Source organism: Terrapene carolina, unplaced genomic scaffold (assembly GCF_002925995.2).
Source record: "Terrapene carolina triunguis isolate 2854851 unplaced genomic scaffold, T_m_triunguis-2.0 Scaffold58, whole genome shotgun sequence".
Classification (NCBI taxonomy): domain Eukaryota; kingdom Metazoa; phylum Chordata; order Testudines; family Emydidae; genus Terrapene; species Terrapene triunguis.
The window spans coordinates 27,785,947-27,809,687 of NW_020664409.1; the positions used below are offsets into that span (position 1 = coordinate 27,785,947).

A 23,741-nucleotide genomic window follows, 5' to 3' on the forward strand; every position below is an offset into this window, starting at 1 on the left:
ACAATGAAATTTATAAGAAAATATGTCCCATATACATATAGATGGGCAAGGCATGGGTGTGAGCTGTGGGATGTATGTTCCCCTTAGTAAAATAATTGAATTCAGTTAGGATTTAGGAGAGGACAAATCAGAAAGGGAGTTCCCTCTTTTCAGTGCTTACTATATCAAGCATGGAGGTAGATGAAGAGAGAAAGATAAAAATAAGCAGCGTGGGCTGAATTCCACTTTCAGTTAAAATAAAATGTAAATCCAAAGTAACTCTATTGACTTTCAGTGGATTTATAACTTTACACTGGTGCAACAGAGCTGGATTTTGTGCTATGTGTATATATACATAGAATATTTTGAAATAGAGTGATAGTGTCTGTAAACTGAAAAATAAAATAAATGAAAATGACGGAGAAAGAAAATTTTCAGGTATTCAAGACGACTAATATTTTGTTATTAATGCAACTTTTGTACAGTAGTTACATTTGTAGTGTATGCTTCCTATGCATAGATTGCATGATTACTTTGGTATAGGATCCTGTCCTGCAGTATTTACTCGAACTCCAATAAGTTTAGTGGTTGAGTTTTTCCCTAATTTGTATGTAATACAGAACAGTGGTGCTAGAACAATTTTTATAGTGGGGGTGCTGAGAGCCATTTAACCGAACTGTAAACCCTGTACAGTAACTCCTCACTTAAGTCGTCCTGGTTAACGTTGTTTCGTTGTTACGTTGCTGATCAATTAGGGAACATGCTCATTTAAAGTTGTGCAATGCTCCCTTCTGACGTCCTTTGGCAGCCGCCTGTTTTGTCCACTGCTTGCAGGAAGAGCAGCCCATTGGAGCTAGCTGGTGCGGGCTTGGAATCAGGGTGGACTGGCAGCCCCCCATCAGCTCCCCTAAGTTCCCTGTGCTGCAGCTGCCCAGCAGGCTAGCAATTGCTGGCATTCAGCTGTCCCTCCCCCCACTGCCATGTGCTGCTCCTGCCCTCGGCCTTGGAGCTGCTCCCAGAGACTCCTGTATGGAGGGAGGGGGGAAGTGGGGAGCTAATGTCAGGGTGACCCCTCCCCCTGCTCCTGCACCCCGCTTACCCCATTTCCATAGAGCAGGGGGGACACACGACAGGGTTCAGGACGGAGGAAGCTTCCAGGCAGCAGCTGCCGTCTCAGCAAGCTGATCTAATTACCAAGGCAGTGTACTTAAGACTGGAGTCAGCTACTTAAAGGGGAAATGTGCATCTCTCTCTCACACACACACACACAGGTGTGTCTCTGTCTCTGTCTGCTATGCTCTCTCCCCTCCCTCCATGCCTGCTGCCTTGTAGAGTGAGGCTACATTAACAATGAGTTAACCTTTGAGGGCTCAGCCAAATGCTAGTTCATCATTTAGCAGTAAGGCAGTCCCTGGAAAATATCCCACCCGCTGACTCCTCCACCTCAACCAAGCTTCACAATCATCATCACTGTGTACCAGTATTAAATTGTTTGTTTAAAACTTTGTGTGTGTGTGTGTGTGTGTGTGTGTGTATATGTCTTTTGTCTAGTGAAAAAAATTTCCCTGGAACCTAACCTCATCATTTACATTAAATCTTAGGGGAAATTGGATTCGCTTAGTATCGTTTCACTTAAAGTCACATTTTTCAGGAACATAACTACAACATTAAGAGAGGAGTTACTGTATATAAAGGCAACCACTTCAAGCCAGGGGGTGTGGCAGCACCCCCTAGTTCCAGCACCTATGGTATAGAATAGATGTGTGTAGATGTCTGTGGTATAGAACGTTATGCTTGCTTGAAAAAGGGCAAAGTCCCTCTACTTTATGTATTGTGTTGTATTTAGGGTCCAATTTTCCCTCCTGGAAGTCAATAGCTAAGCTCCCATTTACTTTAGTGGAGGCAGACTTGAACCCTTAATGGTTCACAGAAATACACACTTGCCACCGCTTTTTCTTCATTCAGTGATGGTGGTCCATTCTAGTACAAAATTTAATTCAACATTACAGAGCTCATTATTTTAGAAAACAGCTTAAAACATTTTATATGAAACAGCAGAATGTGAAAACTATTTGAACCCACAATTATCCTCCTCTCTCATACACTGGTGGGAATTTATAGTTGAGCCATTGGACTCAGGTTTGATTGCTATTTTCATTTTATTTTTTTCATTTTATTTTTTAAATGTACTGCGCCTATGACCCTTTTGGTAAATGATGTTTAATAAGTGACATTAAAGGGCACTGTCAAGGAATTTATCATGATATTTAAATTAATTTTTATACAGTATTTTATAACAACGCCTTGAAAGCATAACCCTAAAAAGCTGTAAACTTTTCTCCTTACCAAATCCATTCTTTCCTCCACCATGCATACCAACTTTGTTGTGAAGTGGCTCATGAGGAATACAGATCTGAGGACACTGATTCTGTTTTAAGGAAGAGAACACAAATGCATCTACTTAAAAATTAAAGTCAAAGAATTTCAGTAGATTACCTGTGTGAAAAGTTATAGGGGCCTCAAGTTCTTACTGTCACTACTCAATTGTTTACTGAAACAGTTGTTTTGGAAGAGTAAGCACAGAAGGCCTAACTCTCCCAGGTGCTGAGTGAACTGATTTCACTAGGTTTTGAAGTTGTTCAGCCTCCCCTAAGAGATTCTCAGACTACTTCGGTACTGGGCGTTGAGTAAGGACATCAGGATTTGTGCCATAAAATAACAGAAGATCTAATTCTGGGCCAGTCAGCCTTGACGGAGTTTCTAATTGTTACATCTTAAAATCCTTTTCTTGTATCTCTGTTCAATAACTTCACCATTATAAGCTGGGCATTTCCCTCCTTTAAACTACAGGTCTGTTTGCAGACGTATATCTAAAAAGTATGTACACACACAAGAAAAGTAATAGGTACATATGAAACAAAAGCAAATCTTGTTATCTTTTACAGTTGTAAACTTCAACCTTCTCTGCCCCCAATCCTTTGTTTGTAATCCCTTGTTATGGTATGTCTAATTTATGTCCCAATCCTGTAAGGGCCCTTTGAAGTATAAAAAAAGAATAGTGGAGAAAAACATGGTAAGTAAACACAGACGCATTTGTTTGGCAGTGGGACGTTATAGTCTCCATTGTAATTACACAAGTTTGCACTGCAATTAAAAAGCTGTCATAGAGGTTATCTAGCACTTTCCCACATCAAGAGATAGCTGTACTCTAATATATATTGTGCAGGGCGATTGACTAGATAAGTAAAGCTAAATACTTAATCTAGTCAATTATTTTTCATCTGTTTGAAAGATTTTTAGACAAGTTCCAACTTGAAAATAGTTTGCTGCAGAAATAAAATACTAGTATTAAAAGTGATTCCCTCCAAGGATATAATGCTCACAGATAATAGCACTTGGGCTTCCACATGAGGTTGGTTGTGTGAGAACGGGCTATAAAAGGAAGCTACACTGGATTTACACTGGTGTGAATGAAGAAACAGTTTTGCCCTATGTGTCTCAATTGATGTAAATTAGAAACTTCCCAGTTATCAGACATGCCAATCCAGATTCAGGTTTGAATCTTGTTTGCTGTTCCAGTTTAACTCTCTTTGGGTATGTCTACACTACAGGATTAATCCGAATTTAGATAATTCGAATTTGGGAAACAGGTTGTATAAATTCGATTGTGCGCGGCCACACTAAGCACCTTAATTCGGTTTTAAACCACATTAATTCGGTGGTGTGCGGCCACACTACCCCATTAACTTAAACACAGTAATTCGGTGGTGTGCGTCCACACTAACCCTAATTCGAATTAACAAAATCGATTTAGGCTCTACTCCGTTCGTCGAGGTGGAGTACAGAAATCGATTTAAAGGGCCCTTTAATTCGAATTAACTGGCTCTAGTGTGGACGGGTGAAGGGTTAATTCGGATTAAGGCAGCTAAATCCGAATTAAAGTCCTAGTGTAGACCAGGCCTAATAGGCCACATTTGAAATCTGAACATGCAGAACTTGAGGAATTCTGGGTCTCAATTTTGAAACTCCAAGTGTTTGAAGCCAAAGTTTTCATAGAGCTCATTATAGATATATTGGCCAAACTTTGCTGTCAGTTACACTGATTTAAATCCATAGCTATTTAACTGATTGAGCAGAATTTGGTCTATGAATTCAGATCTAGATCCTTTGAGTTTGAGCCAAACTCTAGTTATAGAATCATAAAATTGTAGGACTTGAAGAGACTCAAGAGGTCATCTAGTCCAGTCTCCTGTGCTCATGGCAGGACTAAGTGTTATCTAGACCATCTCTGACAGGTGTTTGTTTAACCTGCTCTTAAAAATCTCCAATGATAAAAATCTCCATTCCACAACCTCCTTAGGCAGTTTATTCTGGACAGGAAGTTTTTCCTAATGTCCAACCTAAACCGTCCTTGAAGCAATGGGCTTAAATTGCAGCTTGTCCTATCCTCAGAGGTTAAGGAGTATAATTTTTCTCCCTCCTCCTTGTAACAACCTTCTATATACTTGAAAACCATTACATGTCCCCTCTCAATCTTCTCTTCTCCAGACTAAACAAACCCAGTTTTTTCAATCTTCTCTATAGGTCATGTTTTCTAGACCTTTAATCATTTTTGTTGCTCTTCTCTGGATTTTCTCCAGTTTGTCCACATCTTTCCTGAAATGTGGCACCCAGAACTGGACACAACACTCCAGTTGAGGCCTAACCAGTGCTGAGTAGAGCAGAAGTACTACTTGTGTCTTGCTTACAACACTCCTGCTCATACATCCTAGAATGATGTTTTCTTTTTTTGTGACAGTATTACACTTTTTACTCCTATTTAGTTTGTGATCCACTATGACCCCCGGATCCCTTTCTGCAGTACTCCTTCCTAGGCACTCATTTCCAATTTTGTATGTGTACAACTGATTGTTCCTTCCTAAGTGGAGTACTTTGCATTTGTCCTTATTGAATTTCATCCTATTTACTTAAGACCATTTCTCCAGTTTGTCCAGATCATTTTGAATTTTAATCCTATCCTCCATAGCACTTGCAACCCCTCCCAGCTTGGTATCATCTGCAAACTTTATAAGTGTACTCTCTATGCCATTATCTAAATCATTGATAAAGATATTGAACAGAACTGAATCCAGAACTGATCCCTGCAGGACCCCACTTGATATCCCCTTCCAGCTTGACTGTGAACCACTGATAACTACTCTCTGGGAACGGTTTTCACCAGTTATGCACTCACCTTATAGTATCTCCATCTAAATTCTATTTCCCTAATTTGTTTGAGACGGTCATGCGAGACCGTATCAAAACCCTTACTAAAGTCAAGACCACCACATCTACCACTTCCCTATTTTTATTGCAAATATATCTCTTATTAACATTAATTCACTGAAAACTGAAATTGAATATGTAATAATTGAAGACTTTCTGCAAAATTGCTCATAGGTCCAAAGGCTGATAAGAAAAAGTATTCTAATACTGTTATCCAACTGAATACACTGCCAACAGCTTAATACTTTAAAAATTCTTATTTTACTCTCAATTGATTGCTTAAGAACTTAAAAATAGCCTCTTTCCCTATACTTGTTTTCCTTTCTTCATCTAGAAAACACTGATTATTTTTTCTTCTTTTGTGTTTTTCATGGAGCTGCAATTATTATGGCTTTCTTATTTTACTTTTTGACTTACTGTCTTGTTTAAGCACCAGCATGATGAGTGATGCCATCTTTGTGAATAGTGTTCATTAGATAACTGAAACAACAAAGCCAAAAGAAGTTTTTATGGCATTATTTTTGTGTAAATAATGCCATAAAAACTTGCCATATTTAAAGTGTGGATTTTGTTTGAAATCTTTCAAATATCTCAGGAATAGATAGGTAATTTTTTTTATTTTATTTTTTGTTTTTTAAAAAGAGACATATCAGATCCAGAAGATATTTCCTAATTTATAATAAGTTTAAGGCAAGGCAAGTCAAATCTCGAGTCTAAATTACTTACATGCCCTTTTCATTGTTTATCATTTCCTTAGCTATCTTGCCACAGACATATGTATAGATTGTGAAACCCCCTTATTTGCCTCTGTTGTAGAAAGTAGCACATTTGGATCCCTTTCAATGAAAGCCAAAGCTCTAAGTATACAGCAATTATGTTTGGTCTCCAATGTTATTTAAAAGTGGTCTTTTAAATTAACTTCCACATTTTTCCATTTCACAAAAGCACAGTTAACCGTGAGGCTGCCAACATCTTTCCATTTTATATCAACCAAAGGAATACTATGAAGTTAATGGGACTACTTACTGCTTAAAGCTGAACACATCCTTAAGTGCTTTGCCTAAAAAGGGTTTTAAATGACTATTTTACATGTTGTACTGCAACGTACCTTAATACACCAAAGTAATCCTAAAATCCAGTAATCCTGTGGTTTTTTTTCCCCCCCCCTTGTAAATTAGGAATAATTCAAAGCAAATAATTACTTGCCTATCCCAATGTGCCATGCTGCAATTCTCTCTTCTTTTAAATCCCTCATGAAAACCCACTCCTTTCATTAAGCCTTCAAATACTAGGACACATTGCTGTGATCTAGCAGCAATATCTAAACAGATTTTTATGTGCTGTACAGCACCAAGGACAATGTCAAAGCTGAATAAATAAATAATATATTTAATCAACACGTTTGCTCTTTATGCAATTTGAATCATGGATCCCTTTTTCCTTAATGAAAATGCACCAAACGGATTTTTTGTTGTTTATTTAGAATGTGTCATTACCTTCAGAGTATCCTTAACAGCCTGGGGATTCTCACTGCAGAAGGTGGAGGAGAAGGAAAACACACTGCTGCAAAACTTCCCCGTTTTTAGAAAAGCATACAAGGAGATAAATGGTGCTCAAAGGGGGTCTTGTATCCTACCCAAGTCCATACTCTTTCAAGCCTCTGACAGCATCCAGGAACGGGAACAAGCACACTTGGGTTATATCCAGGAAGGACAGATGTGTAAAGGCAGTGGCATGGTTGTTTACCAGGCCATTTACTGATGTGTCAAAGGCTGGGGTGGAGAGCCAAAAGGGAACAATGTATGACAAATGTTGTATCTGATCTTAAGGTAATATAAAGAGGGAAGTATGATCCCACATCCAGGTACTTATGTACGATAACACGTACAAAGGTGCAAGCACTGAGACACTTATTCAGGGTGTGGGAGGCTGTGCTCATTAAATATTGCACTGCCTCACCCCATAATACACACATTACAAGATACATCTAAGTGGGCAAGATAAGGGTCCAGTAGGTGGCTTTTATTCCCACCACATAACTTAGAGGCCACAAAACATCCTAGTAGTGTGACTATATTTATACCACACTGTTATATTATTGTATGTGTGTGTTTCCCACATCTATTCCTCGCTCTCTGGAGCTTCCATTGTGTTCCTGTGCTCATTAGACGAGATGATTGGAGCAGTGAGATTTGTAACTTGTCCATATGCAGAACCAATAGATGAGACTGTGCTTTGACCCAGTATGGGAAAGTTAAGGTATAAAATGCTAACAGCCCAATGCTGAGCAATGTCTAATTTATTATAAATTCAATAGATAAATTGCAAGTGCTGCTGAATTATTAATTACATATTTCCTATCTTCACATAGTTGTTTTCAACTGTGGTTCATCTGCATAGCTGTTAAACCAGTAATGGGTAGTCATTTTAATAAAACAGTGGCTGTCTTCTAATCAGTAATTTAAGATTTGTATTTGTTCACTTGTTAATCCTAGATGTGCTTTTCTCTTGATCCATATTTTCCTACACCTTATATAGCATGCAGCCTAAAGGAGTGCAAGAAGCATTCTTTCTTACACTACATATTCATTTTGTTTGATTAATTTTGTGTAGAAAGATTGCTGGTGAGTTTCCTATGTATGCATTACTAGAAACCAAAATTACTGAGAGCTAGAGATAAAATTAGCTTTTGAAATTCCTTTTTCCCTAAAAATAAAAATAGCAGAATCCGCCTTTAATTGACCACCTCAATCATCACAGAGGCTTCCTGTGTACAGAGGCTGTGCTTTGAATATCTGTTTTCCTTTGACTTTAAAAGGTGGCCTTTATTTGCAAGTTTATTATAGAAGCATTCAAATTAGAGGTGGGCCCAAGCCACAAAGATCACATCCGGGTCTGGATCCGGCTTTCCCACAGTTACAGAGGTGTTTGGGTCCAGGTTTTGGGGTTGTTACAGACAGACTTAAGAACCAGTTGTGAAGTTCAAATCCAGATCCACACTTCAAAGGCATTTGAATCCAGAGTTTTGGTTCTGATCCTGTTCTCATTTCACAACATTAGAGAAATCTAGTCAGAGGAGTTGTAATTTGTTGGCAGAAAGACATTTCCCAATAAAATATTTTTTCTTTTCTTTTCTTTTTTTCACATGGAACAAGTAATATAATCAATTCTTTCCCTAAGCACATAATATTGCCACGCGAGTGATGTGTTATTCAACCTACTTTACTGTGTGTCTATTAATCATCCTTGCCAGAATCCCCTGGTAACTTACACTTTTATTTCCCAGGGCTGGGAGAGGGTTCTGCCCTTCTTCATCCAGACAGCAGATCCCACCCTCGATCTTTAGAGAAGAGTGCATGGAGGTCTTTTAAGGAATCACAGTGTCATCACATGCTGAAACATCTTCACAATGGAGCCCGAATCACTGTACAAATGCCTCCCACCATTGAAGGGCATTGGGTCTCTACTGGGTAAGGATAACAAAAAAAGACACTTGAGTGACCTGGGAGGGAAATATCTACAAATGTTTTTAAAGCATTTTTCATAGATACTTAGAATGACAGATATTTTAGTTGTAGAACAGAATAGCATGCTGTAAAGCTACCTTGTTATACACCACTTTGCAGTCTGCATTTTTAAACAGTAAGGAATGCAATATTTTTTTAAACTTTTTTTGATTTAGAAAACAAAATATTGTTAAAACCTGCTTATATGAATATTGCACTGTATTACAAGACTGATAATGAATGGATCCTTGTTTTTAAGAGCTTTTGCATGAACAAATTTCATTAGCAAATTAAATTAAGAAACTTTATTTCATCAGCCCAAGCATGTGCTTATCTGTACATCATGACATTCAGTCAGAGTGAGATTTCATTTCCAGTGTCTCAGCTGTAATATTCATCAACCTATTTTAAATGATTTTCTTAGGCTGCTTTGAGGGTTTTAAGATATTTGAGGCCCGATCCTGTAATCCTTACTCAGACAAAGCTACAACAGAACTCAATGAAAGTGGTTCCTGAGTAAGGACTGCTGGATTTGGCCTGTAATTATTCCTGAAAACTCCTATAGATTTCAGTGGGAGTTCTGCGTGTGGAGCAATTGCAGGATAAAGATAGGATAGTCAGAAAAGATTCTAAGCAGATAAGCCACAAAGGGTTCAAAGAGACAAGCTGCAAACTTTGCTTCTATTACTACTGTAACTTTTTCAGTTACTGTACCTTATATTCACTGTTTTATAACAAACACAAAGCTACAGCAAGTTCACAGTAGCTAATACACTTTCTTAATGGAAAAGTTATGTGACCTTTAGTCTAATAAATAAGTCAGTAAATTATTTTGTTAATGAAACCCTTTTTTGGATGGGATTTAATGCTCTCCTGTGAAATGTGTAGCAAGAGTTCCTTAATAGTTTTTTGCCTACACTTTCTTATTAGTAGAGTGGAACCACTTAAATCACTGATCAAAGAATACATTTTCCACACACATGTATAGATATACACCAAAAAAGTGAGGTCCTCATCAGGGATAGCTCAGTGGTTTGAGCATTAGCCTGCTAAACCCAGGGTTATAAGTTCAATCCTTGAGGGTGCTATTTAGGGATCGGGGGCAAAAATCTGTCTGGGGATTGGTCCTGCTTTGAGCAAGGGGTTGGACTAGATGACCTCCTGAGGTCCCTTCCAATCCTATGATTCTACATTGGAATCTATGAAGAACAAAGCCCATTAAAGTCAATGGGAGTTTTTCCGTTTATTTCAGTAGACTTTAGACTAGGCCCTGTAACCCTAAAACTATTATCTTATAATAAGGGGAGCAACCCCTCTATTTAGGTTACCTAGCACTTTTCAGGGGTCTTGTGAAAAAAGGCAGTATGTGATCATGTAACAGAAGCCTGTATCATAACACGTACGCACAAGGGTGACAAATCAAGGTTTGCACTGGCAACCTAAATTCTGGTACTTACTAATTTTCAGCTGCTTGACTTTGAAACCTAAACAACATTCTTCTAATGTAGTTTTTTCTCTATATGATCATAACAATATGTCTGTGTAAAGAATAAGTTCTCAACACACTAAATGAAAAATAAATTGACCTGAAAAGTATAACCTTCTGAGCTTATAATTCTTATTAAATTTACTATTTTTGAAAAGTATTTATTTTAAACAGCCTGGATGACACCCAAGGGAGAGATTTTTCAAAGGCACAAAGGAGAGTTTGACTTTCAATGTGAGCTGGGAGCCTAGCCCCCTTTGTGCCTTTGAAAATCTTCCCCAAGTTTAACAACCTAGCCCCTCACCTCTAGGTCATGCATTCAGGTGGCCAAAAAGCATTACCATCTGATGGCTGTTCATATATAAATTTACACTAAGTGTTTAGGAAGTTTGAACAGCTGCTACCAATACTGTACCTGTTCTGTGGTCAGTTAAGATGCTTCATATTTCAGTGCTCTTGTCCTTTCTCTAAATTCACTCCTTTTTTTTAAAAAAAAAAAAAGGAAATATTTATTTATTTTGCAGCCACTTCCTATGAGGAAGAACTGCTTTTCATGACACTCCTGAGACAAAACCGAAAATATAAACAAGATTAAACATTCAAACCAGTATGGTTCAAATTAAAATATTTAAAAATCATGTAACCCGAGAGAGAAAATATAGTTGATAAAATGACAGATTAGGGGTAAATTTTTTTTCTAGGAGCAACAATACACAAAACTACACTTTTTTTTCCCTTCCAAAGCAGTCTTAGCTAAAGAAAACATAAGAGCTTATTATTCCAATTGTGCAAGTGATAAAAGAGGAGGAAGAGGAAGGGCTGCCCAGAGATTAACATAGGAACCTGGGACTTGGGAAAACCCAAGTTCAGTTCCCTCCTCAGTCAGACTTTCTTTGTTACTTTGGGCAATTCATTTAATTGCCTCTGTGACTGAGTTCTCCATCTGTAAAATGAAGGTGATAGTCCTTCCTTACCTCATGGGTAGGGCCCTACCAAATTCACAGTCCATTTTGTTCAATTTCACGGTCATAGGATTTTTAAAATAATACTTTCATGATTTCAGCTATTTAAATCTGCAATTTCACGGTGTTGTAATTGTAGGGGTCCTAACCCAAAAAGGAATTGGGGGGGGGGGGGGGGGGAGGTCAGAAGGTTATTGTAGGGAGTGTTGCAGTACTGCTACCCTTACTTCTGCGCTGCTGCTGACAGCAACGCTGCCCTCAGAACTGGAGAGCAGCGGCTGCTGGCTGGGAGCCCAGTTCTAAAGGCAGAGCCGCTGCCAGCAGCAGCACAGAAGTAAGGATGGCATGCTATGGTATTTCCACCCTTACTACTTCTGCTCTGCTACCTGCAGAGTTGGGCCATCATTCAGCAGCTGATACTCTCTGGCCACCCAGTTCTTAAGGCAGCAGCGCAGAAATAAGAGTGGCATGGTATGGTATGGCAGGGCGCTGCCTTCAGAGCTGGGTATCTGGTCAACAGCTGCCACTCCCTGGCCACCGAGCTCTGAAGGCAGCACAGAAATAAGGGTGGCAATACTGCAACCCCTGTAAAATAGCCTTGTGACCCCCTGCAACTCCCTTTTGGGTCAGGACCCCCAATGTGAGAAACTCTGGTCTTCCCCATGAAATTTGTGTAGTATAGAGTAAAAGCACACAAGACCAGATTTCAAGGGGGAAGACCAGATTTCATGGTTCATGACACGTTTCTCATGGCCATGAATTTGGTAGGGTCCTACTCATGGAGGCATTGTGAGGATAAATACATTAAAGACTGTGAGGAGCTCAGATACTACAGTCATGGTGGCTATGTAGGTACCACAGGTAGTTGAGTGGAATAAAAAGATAATGCATTTGAGAGGTTTCTACCGTACTAATGCAGTGCTAATATACTAGTGCACACTATAAGAATTTGACCATCTTATTAATTGTAGCATGATAGTGTGGTATATCTCTCTAAAATTTTGTTTTATATCATTTTCAATCCTCCTACAGCTGTGAAGTTAGATCAGGCCCAGAGTTTATCACAAGATCCTATAGATTCTACAACAACAACACATTCAAGGCCTACCAGTTTTATTACGGTGGTAACCGCTGCACAAACCCTACCTACACCTTAGTTATCCGTGGTAAAATTCGTCTTCGTCAAGCATCCTGGATCATCCGAGGGGGAACTGAAGCCGATTACCAGTTACATAACATTCAGATCATCTGCCACAGTGAAGCAGTAGCTGAAAAACTAAGTGAGTTGGTGAACCGTACATGTCCTGGATTTGTACCAGACAACAATCCCTGGGAGCAGGATGTGAGCTACAATTTGTGGAGAGAAGAGAATGGCTGTGAATGCACCAGAGCTCTTAATTTTGCCATGCATGAACTTCAACTGATCCGAGTAGAGAAGCAGTATCTACATCATAATTTAGATCACCTAGTGGAGGAGCTATTTCTCGGAGACATCCATACTGATGCTACTCAGAGGATGTACTATCGGCCTTCTAGTTACCAGCCTCCTCTTCAAAATGCAAAGGTACATTCACTTTATTTTTTGACAAAAGAAGCAAACCAAATTTGGAATCTTTTCTGAATTAACAGTTTTATTATAACCTAAACCCCCCCTGTTATTCTAGAGTCAGAGATGGATTGCAGGGTTACAGACAATGCAGTTCAATCAATTTTAAGTGATAATTCATGGGAGTAATATCCCATTTGTGGATTATGAAATTGCATTAAGTGCATTATTCGTTTGGGTCAATAGGAGGATGGGCTGCTTGAGCAGGAAGAGAGCGCCACTCTGCGTTAGAACCGATTACCAGAATGGGGAGATGAGAACTGCTATAGAAATGGACAAAGACTGATATAAGTATCACTGACAACAGAGAACGACATTACTACACGGGGGGCAAGCTAATTCAGAGTATTCTCAAGGTACCCAAAAGTGCAGACAGATGCAAGTACTGGGTAATAAAAAAACTGTAGTTTAGTGGATAGAGCAGTGAGTCAGGAGATCTGGCTTTATTCTCTGTTCTGTCACTGGACCGAAGTCACCTCACCTCTGCCTCTCCTCCATCCTGTGTCTATATTGTCTGTTTGGACTGAAAGCTCTTCAGGGTAGGAGATGTCTCCCACTATGTGCCTGTACAGTGCCTAACCCAGTGGGGTCCCAATCTTAGTTGGAGCCAGTAAGCGTAACTGTAACAAAACAATTAATAGGACCTATACGACGCCTGAAAAATGAAGATTCTGTAGATACTTTTAGTTTTGTGCATCTTGTTCAGATTCTTGTGACTTTTTTTTATGGGAAATTTGGGCATTGAGGCAATAAACTTTCATTATGATAGTTAGTAGGAAAAAAACATGTATATTAGCATTAGCCATCATAAAAGGCTGCTGGGTTTTGTTGTGTATCTACCCATGAAGTCTTCTGTACCAGCAGGCTGTTAACCTGGCTCTGGGCTGCAGTGTTTTTTGAATGTAGGAAGAATGGTAACAGAAGATGCGTTTTTTAAAGACCACACAAACATACCATTGAAAGGTTATAACCCTTCTTCTTTGAACTCCTTTCCTTTTCTAATTGCTGGTCCACAGGGACCCAGCTGAAAATGAGTTTAAATGCTAAATTGAGTTTAAAACCACTAGTCAGAGACTCCTCTGGAAACTGGACACCTTAAATAAATAGAAACATTAAATCAACTTGTTTTTTTAAGCTTTCTACAGTCATGCAGCAAGACTGGGGAGGTGAGGAAATAGCCATTGAACAGAATCAGGTGTGTTGTGTGGAATCTTTCATATATGGCTTGTTTCATTTCCCCCCCCCCCTTTTTTTTAAATATATAAAGACTTGTCTAAAATTAGTTTTTAAGAAGATTCACTATCTGAATTAAAATTATAATTAGGCCACCATGAAGATGATAGCTCCACCCAACTCGTAAATTTACTTACCCTAAAAGTTGGATGTGATAGCCACCACATTCATTACTTGTGCAGTTGAAGCAAATGGTAATTAAAAGCAAATGGCTGCTGGATCAGTTAGAAATGCTAAAGCCGCATGATCAGACTTTAAACAAATAGAGTTGGGCCTTTTCCAAATTCCTGCAGTGATTTAGCCAAAGGATGGTAAATCAAAGGGGCTGTCCAAAAACCAGACAGCTTTAAGCCAAGCTACTAATCTAAGTAAATTCACAAATGCCCATATCTTAACTCAAGTGTACATATGAAATTGGGGAGCTTTAAAAAAAGATCTAATTTGTAATCTCTTAAGGCCTTACAAATTCTCTTATCTAAGAACATATCCTACACCAATTCTTCCTTTAAAATATTGTACATACAGTAAGAATTTCAGTGCTGGGTCAATATGCTGACAGAGCTGAAGATAATAAATTCAGATCTGATTCTGAAAGTTGCTGAGCATCTTCAGCTTTTGTTGAAGTCATTCGGAGTTCAGAAAGGTGCCCTGCACCTTGCAAATTCAGCCTTTTAAATATTAGCTGAGAACTGAGAGACAGAGAAGGTTGGAGCGACCTTAGTGGTGTAATGGTAGCAATATGTTGTGCTGTGTCATATGGAAGATCTAAGGTCAAGAGTGACTTCAGGGATTCTTTCTCATTAGCCATAGAAATTACACGGTTTGCAGAGGTGATGTGAGATATAAGGCTCCTAATGGTCTGAGAAATCAAGAACAGGTGTGGAGCTCAACCTGCTCTTAGTGAAAGAATAAGAGCTCTATTTAGAAAAGATGCATATGTCCTAAAAATTGAGGTAATATGCATGGAAATCATACTGGCACCCAGCTTGCACATATAATTTGCACTAAAATATTGTTTACTGAATACATTGAACTCCAGGTGCCTCTTTCTCTTTATTCTGTCAGGCTACAAAGATCAGAGTGAGGATTATGTTAACAGGTTATTCTACTGACATCGTGGTAGCTATTAGAGTGTTAGGACGAAATTGTTTGTAAGGTCATCAGAACCGAAAAATGTGTTTGAATACCCTTATTTACCACTTTTTTGTGTGTGATCAAATATTTGATGAGACATTCAATTTTAATGAGAAACATTCCCATTCAAAACCATAAACTAAGTGTCTTCTCTTGCAAAAAAATTTTTGGGGGGAGGGGGGTGATTTTCAGAAGTGCTTAGCACTTGCAAGTACCACTGACTGTGGGTGGAGTTCTGGGTACTCAGAGATCTGGAAAATCAGGTTTTAATTGAGCATCCAAAACCAGAGGTGTCCAAAATTAGTGGACACATTTTGAAAATTTGGTCCTTAATCTCGGAGTTTCTTCATCTGTAAAATGAAAGCACTACTTATTTGCCTAATACCCAGGATAATTTCAAGGATAAATTAATAAACTTCTATAAAGTGTGTTAAATACCTCCGATAGCAGGTGATGTGTAAAATATTACCTCAGCCAAGAAATATAATTGTCTGAGGACAGTATTTTTTTGATTGGCCAAACCATAAATACTGCTACTAAAACATGGAAAAGTCTATTCTAGGTGCGGTGGGAAATGGAGGGGTTTCATATCTTTGTATTTGCATAAGACAGTTGCTTAAAGAAATAGGGTGGGGGAAAGGAAAAAGCAGAAGAAAACTATTTTTTAAAAACCCAGTGATTTCAAGACAATTATGAATAATAGGATGTATGGGATTATCTTTAGAAATATATTAACCAATCATTTAGCTGAGGCTTATTTTCATATTACAAATCTACTGGGTATAATGTAACAAAGGATGTGCTACTTTTAAAAGTTCTTCTTACTTTTAAAGTAACACGCTATACTTTCTCTTCATAGAAAAGCCAATGTTAAAGAATGGCTACAGTGAAATGACTTTTGCTCTTGTATAAATATTGAAGATTTAAAAAATGTGCTTTATTTTGTCTTTGTGGATTTAATTATTAGTTCTATTGTACAATTGTAAAAGCATAACTAACATTTTAAGGCAGCTTTATTCTTGCAGCTCTTCATGCACAGAGTCTTCAAGTTCAATCAAGTTCAAGTTCAATCACTTGCATCACTTTTTCCAGGACCTTGTTTGTTGCTTCTGCTTCCCAAAATATATATGGTTTATTGCTTCCGAAAATATATATGATTTGTCACTATAAATTAGCATCAATGTAGCTGGATAGATGACAGATGCAGGCATGTTCCTCTGAGGAAAAAGCTGTTTGGGTCTCGTTTCATCTTTTGCTGTGGATGGTGGGATTTAAATTCAGGAAGAACAACAATTTAAGACTTTCATACTTTATTTTGATTTTATGTGGGGTTGTGAAATTCAGTTGAAATCATTTATATCAGACAATGGTGCAATTATAGTGCCTTCAGCTTCCTTCCCCGCCTTTCTGCTCCTGGGAGCATTTGACACATACAATGCCCTAAAATTTGTGGTATTCATATGTGGACAAATTTCACTGCTTCCCACCCTTCTGCCTGCTCTGAATTCCCCAAAAAACCTGGCAATGTTGCAGCAGGATTCGATTTTTTTTTTCCGAACAGTACGAAACATTTTTCATTTGTTTCATGACTTTTAATTAAAAAGTTTTAAATCTTCTGTTGTCCTTATGAGTAAGCTCATTCCATTTGGCAGACTGAGCTACAACTGCATCAATCATACTTCTCAATGACCAGCAATCAGCCTTCTATGTTGGCCACCTTGGCCACATATGAGGTCATGACAACCGTACAAGTTACCACTTTTGTGGTGGAGTTCATTAAAGAGTTGTCTTGGTCTGGAATTATCTTTGAGGGTGGAGGAGTGGAGTGAGAAATTGTACTGAGTATCCATGAAAGTGACAAGGTGGGTGAGGTAAGCTTTCTCTCACCCACAGAAGTTGGTCCAATAAAAGATATTACCTCACCCACCTTGTCTCACTAAAATATCCTGGGACTGACATAGCTACAACAACACGGCATAGCCTTGAAAGTGTCCTTTATGTGGCCTGAGCTACTTGGCAACATGAGATGAAGTCCAGCTTTTTGCATTTATTTTAAGACCTTTTTAGCCTCCCTCTGAATTTAATGGCTCCAAAGGAGTTTTTTTAGGTTATTTTTGTTTCCATCTTGGGACTTTTTAGTTGCTAGCTCTAGGATCTGCCACCTAGATTCTCAGGTAATGAGTTGCTTAGAAGTGTTCATAGTAATAGTTGTGACCTGACATGCCCTTTTCTGCTGTTAGCCAGCTCTGCCTCAGCAGACTAGCTTTGTGGATTTTTGCTGGATTATTGGTAAGAGTATATTTTATTTTTCTCTTCCCTCCTACCTTGCCCCCCCACCACCAATGGCAATATTTTTATCCAGCTGATTTCAGTTACTTGATTCACAACTCTGACATTTCTAACTAAATAACTGCCTGTTATTGAGTTTTCTGAGACACTAGCTAAACAGGACCCACTTCTTGGGTCACAGCCTCAGCTGCTGTGAATCAGTGTTGCTCCATTGACTAATGGAGTGATAATTTACATCTGCAAAAGATCTGGCCCTTTTGAAGCAACCTTTTGCATGAAAGGTGCTGGAGTAGATAAGGGAGTAGATGGCAGTAGGATCAGGACATGTTAGGAATCATTTTTGTTTCTATATAATTTTATGAAGCCTAGTATTTTTATAAAAAAAATCTAAAGTAAGTGACTTCACAGTGCACGAAGTATGTGAGTTATTCTAATTGAGCAAGATAGTGGTGACAGCAGCATAGGAAGAGAGCTGGTAAGCTGGCTCAAACCACAATGGTAGAGTAGGGGGAACTTAAACCAGAAGCATTAAGTATATCCCTAGTGAGCTGAGCTTAAATAAAAAGTGAAAGTTAAAAGCATTGGGGGCCCCAAGTGAGGCATTACAGAAAGAAGCAATCGCTCTGCCAAGAGTTTCTGGGTTGGGTTTTTGTTTTTCATTGGTGTCACTGGAAAGGAGAGAGTAGGATAAGGAAGAGTTCAAAGGCAGGCAAGCAGGAGAAGAAAGGATATTTGCATGTTGTTGTTTTTTTGAGGCAGAGTATATGCTTGTGAATATCTTACTGGCCTTATCATTGAAAAAGGGTATGTTCACCATTCGGTGGCTCCAGAGAAAGAGGGCAGGGGAGTTGCATGCAGCTTTAGCATGTGTGAAGGGAGGAATTACTTCCCAAACCCCTTTTCAAGTTAATGGAAATGGACTGTCTTTGCACTAGGCTCCTGCTTTTATTTAAAATCCCTCCTTTACCTGTAAAGGGTTAAGAAGCTCAAATAACCTGGTTGGCACATGACCAAAAGGACCAATAAGGGGAGAAGATACTTTCAAATCTGTGGGGGAAGGTTTTTGTTTTGTGCTTTCTGTGTGTGTTCTGTCCGGGACAGCAAGGAACCAGGACAGGGAAAATACATCTCCTAAAGCCATACCTGAACTAAGCATCTAAGATTACAAATTGTAAGTAATAGCAAGGAAATGCGTTAGATTATCTTTTGTTTTAACTTGTGAATTTTCCCTAGCTGAGAGGGAGGTTTATTCCTTTTTTTTTTTGTAACTTTAAAGTTTTTGCCTAGAGAGGAATCCTCTGTTTTGAATCTGATTACCCTGTAAAATTACCTTCCATCCTGATTTTGCAGAGGTGCTTCTTTTACTTTTTCTTTATAATAAAGTTCTGCTTTTAAGAACCTGATTGGTTTTTAGTGTCCTAAAAACCCAAGGGGCTGGTCTGTGCTCACCTTGTGTGCTCTCAAGCCTCCCCAGGAAAGGGGGTGAAAGAGTTTGCGGGGATATTTTGGGGAAACAGGAACTCCAAGTGGTCCTTTTCCTAAATCTTTGTCTAACTCACTTGATGGTGGGGCAGCAATACCGTTCCAAGGACAAGGAAGAATTTGTGCCTTGGGGAAGTTTTTAACCTAAGCTGGTAGAGATGAGCTTAGGGGGTCTTTCATGCGGGTCCCCACATCTGTACCCTAGAGTTCAGAGTGGAGAGGGAACCCTGACAGGAGTAGTATAAATTTATAAGGGATTGACAAGCTCTAAAGAAGTGCTACTCAGAAAACTAGTGTTCATAGCTGTGGTCCCCTGCCTCAGAATTCTCAGGGTACGTCTACACTGCAATTAGACACCTGTGGCTGGCCTGTGCCAGGTGACTCAGGGTCCTAGAGCCTGGGTTCCAGCCTGAGCCCAAACATCCACACCGCAATTAAACAGCCCCCTAGCCTGGGCCCTGCCAGCCTGAGTCAGCTGGCACAGGCCAGCCATAGGTTTTTAATTGCAGCGTAGACATACCATTAGTCTTACCTCTCCTTAGCTCAAGTCAGCCCTAAACAGCTGGAGTCACATACTTACTCCTGATTCAGACTCTCCTGTAATAAAGTGCTAGATTCATGATGGGACTTTGAGAGCTACATGACACACCATTATCCGCACCACACATACTTCTGTCCTCTTAATGTGCCCCCTCCTGAAAGGTGTAAACTCCTATTAAGAGCATGAGTAAAGCAGGTCAGGAAATGTTAAATGTATTCTGTCCAAATATTCAAAAGGAACAAAAAAAGATTTTGTTTTTCCTGAATTTTCATGGAAATATTTTAATTTTTCAGTGAAAAACCAAACACTGAAAATGTTTGTTTTTTCACTTAAATGTTTTTTCAAAAGAAGCAACCATTTTCCCCAAAAAACTTTGAAAAAGGAATGTTTATTTTAAAAAAAATTGAAGTGTTTAGTTCCATCCCCCCTATGCTATCTCACGATTAGGCTCATTTTGATCAACACAATAGAGAGTGCATGGGTTGATCACCTAAAAATAACTACATTTTTTATGGCACCCCCATCACCATTGTCTGACATGTAGTTCTCAGGATCAAGTCATTGTTCTTGGCTGGTCACTAGACACTACTGTAATAAACATCATCAGTAATAACGTGCTTACCATCTGCACAATGTATCTCATTGATTTAAAAAGTAGGACTTGAATTCCAGCTGCCTCTCTCCTTTGAAGAAATGTAATGCTGCTTTTCTGAAAAGGGCTTAAAGGGCTTTTAATTTTGCAAAGTAGGAGTGAAGTATGAAGGTGTTCAGTTCAGACCAGGCAAATACCCTCCAAGGAGATAACATTAGGCTTTATTTTTGACACATTTTACCATCACTCAGGTGTGCAGAAAACAGCCATCTCCCTGATGGAGAGTCTATAACCCTGGCGTAACCATCATGACCAGCTCCGAGAACAACAAGCCCCTGGCAGCAAAAGGATTTGTAAGAAAAATAAAATGTATTGAAGGATTGTATTTCTGAATTCCTAATCACAAGGGGACTTGAAAAAGTCTAAAGAACCCCACTCCTACTGCTGTTTTAATGGGGCTTCTCCCAGGTGAAGACAAGGGCTCCCGGACCCGATCACCCTTTCAGTGGAAGCAACAGCAGAGAATAATGAAAAGTGGTGGTGGTGATCTTCAAATCACTGGGATCCTCTTTTGTCCCTGATCTAGGGTGACCAGATGTCCTGATTTTATAGGGACAGTCCTAATTTTTGGGTCTTTTTCTTATATAGGCTCCTATTACACCCCCCCCCCCATCCTGATTTTTCACATTTGCTGTCTGGTCATCCTACCCTGAACTCCTGAACAGAGCTGTCAGCTAGGGAACCAGCCTTAGTCTACATGGCCTCACTGGCTGAGTTTACAGTCAAACTCAGAAGAGTCACCAGGAACGGAGAAGATTTGGGCAACCATGGAGTCAGCATTATGCAGCTATTAGCAAAAGAAAAGCCCCTATAGCTCCATAGCTTGGGACGCTTGTAGAGTTTTCATTTGGCAGCAGCTACTGTAGAAGCTGTTTCTTCTAGATAGGTCCCATTGTTCGAAATACTTGTTCACACATAGCTCTTGCTTTACAAAAAAGTAAGGTTCTATCCATCTCATCCGCAGTTCATTTTAAAGCACTTTAGCTTATTTTATGCTCAAGTGAGTTTTTTATTCGAAATAATTTTAGTTGTGCTTGGAGAATAGCAGCAGTCAAATGCTTTTTGCCTCTGTTTAAGGTTTTCTTTAAATGTCTGTGTTTAGAAACTAGATCCTATTGCCCTTGCTAAAGACATATGGAAAGGGAATGATTTTTACAAGGCCTTAAGCAGTGTGATTTAAAGCCAAAAGTAGTTGGCCTAGAAAAGAAAGGTCTCACGCATGAAAGCAACATTGAAAAAGAAAAAGCCACCCTCAAAAATAAATATTACTTCCTAATTAGATCCATTCACTTTATAACAAAAACTAAATGTCTTTCTTCCATTAATTGGACAAAAGCTACATTTTCAGGGATTTTGGAGCAATGTATAAGCATACACTTGCTATTAAAAAGTTCATAGCTCTCTTAAAACAATTTTCAGTCAAAGCTATAATGAAGCTGAAAGCGGTTTATAGGGGATTGGAAGGAATAGTCTGGATCACAAAGGAGCACTGGCTTCAGCAGAGCTCCCACTAGAAGGCAGCCAGCATAAGTAAAAAGAAAGATTAGAAACTTTATATTATAGCCCTGCTCATGAACAAACCCTAAAACAAAATCTGATGAAACTTTTGTTTCCTCCTCCCTCTGTTCTACCATAAAAAACTTACTAGGTCTTATCTGCAGGCTTGCTTGGGATTTATGAAACTCATCTGTCATCTTCAAGTAAATCAAAGTTTTCTGATGAAGATTTATGGTTCAGAATTGCTCATGGGCTAATAATTTTTTTAAATAAATGAATATCAAGTGAATCAGTGCTTGTGAAAGGTGTTGGACTGACAACTTAGAAACTCACTGCACATCTCAAGTAGCTGCACTGCAGTTTACTCCATTCTCCCTTGCCAATATGCCTCATCCATGAATGGGGAAGAGTGCAGTTCAGTCTTCATCTCCCTTCAATCCTGAGTTCCTCTGCTGAAACTACTAGGAAGGTTGTCAAATGAGAGGTGGAGAGCTGCTCACTGCCCTTCCATTTCTTTTAACTTAGACTGGCTCACAAAGCCAGTTAACTTCCAGTCTTTCTTAGATGGGCCTTCCTTGCCTCTATTACTATAGTATCTGAGCATTGCACAGTCTTCAATGTATTTACTCTCACTACATCAGTGCTTGGCAGAGAATGCACATTTTGTAGATAGGGAAACAGAGGAGTCTGGCTGGTTTTTTTGTTTTGGCTCAAGGTCACACAGGCAGCCTGTGGCACAGCCAGGAATTGGCCTCGGGTCTCCTGAGTCCTAGGCTAGCCACCGAACCATTGGACCAACAAACTCCAGATGGAACCCTCAAGCCTCAGAAAATGCCACACTTTCACAATCCTCATATATTATTGGTGCTTTTTTAATGTTCATGTAAGCCAAATATTCAGGACCAAGTTCTGTTCTCAGTTACAGTCATGCAAATCTCTATTAGCTCCACTGGATCAATGAAATTACTCAATGGCATTTTTCTGTATTTATATGGGCATATTCCATGAAAGGGGAGAAAGGCACAAGACTGTGTGTTCTGTACCTTTCCTTCTAACTACAGAAGTTTTTTCAATCTAGTGTAAAGTACCTACCACAGCATTCTGTACTTCAGCAGCCCTTTATAGAAATACTGCCATCAGATCCAAAGATGATCTATGTAAACAAACAGAATGCAGCAAATACACAACAGGTGCTAGAGCAGAAAATTTTGCTTTTATCTAACAGCGCTCTAGTTATTCTGCATAATTTAATTATTTATAGACATAATTCTTGTTAACTAAAAGAATGTTTCCTAATACTTCAATAAACTGTGGTTCAAAGTTTGCTAAGGAAAGCAGAAACAGTTTCTCTTGCAGCTGAGTAATCTGCAGTTTGAAAGCAAACTAAACTGCCCTCTCTTGCCAAAAAAAACCCCAAAACCCTAAAACTTTGCGAAGTCACAAACAATTAGTGCTAGAAACTACATAAAAGTCTTTATAGTTTTCATTTCCAATGTTAGAGGACTGGGAGCCTGGGAACTTGAAGTCTGACATCAAGAGAAGGTTCATTCTGCATGTTAGTTTAGTTACTGCACACCCAACAAACTGCATCCCATACCAAAATGCACCTGATGTGTAATGGTTTGGTCATTGTGTCAACACTTCTCCATTAGAAAGAGAACTGAGACTCCCCCTCCCCCCACATATATACACACACACACACACTCATTTTACTTTCTGTAGAAGGCTTCCAACAGCATATTTATAATGGTAAACCACACCCAGCTCTAGCCCCCCTTCATGTCAGGTAAAAGGGCCAGAGAAGTGCAAAAAAAGCTCTTAAACCATGGGAGCTGGCTTAAGGGGTGGGGTGGGACTTCTCCATGAGGAAGACAGCCTTAAGGTCATAGCACAATGGAGATTCTGGGGATAGCTGCAACTGGAGCAGCTTCCATAACTTACACTGGCCCCCAAGGCTGTCTAAATTACACTGGGCGTCATGGAGCGGAGCAGGCCAGGATTGGGAGGGCACCAATGGCTTAAGGTCACCTTAGCCCTCCCCCCTACATCCTGGGCTGAGTTCTGTGCTGCTCCTGGTGGGGCCACAGCTCAGAATCACAACCCACATGT

General features: G+C 39.3%; 1 protein-coding gene across 1 annotated transcript in view; it reads left to right on the forward strand.

Moving 5' to 3' along the window:
• The window catches only part of APCDD1 (APC down-regulated 1), a 32,756-nt gene that overhangs the window by 3,215 nt on the left and 5,800 nt on the right, over positions 1 to 23,741 (forward strand). The window contains exons 2-3 of the mRNA XM_024200838.3: positions 8,531 to 8,714; positions 12,231 to 12,762. Of these exons, the coding sequence (XP_024056606.2) occupies positions 8,531 to 8,714; positions 12,231 to 12,762 (716 nt within the window). The remainder of the gene's footprint in view (positions 1 to 8,530; positions 8,715 to 12,230; positions 12,763 to 23,741) is intronic.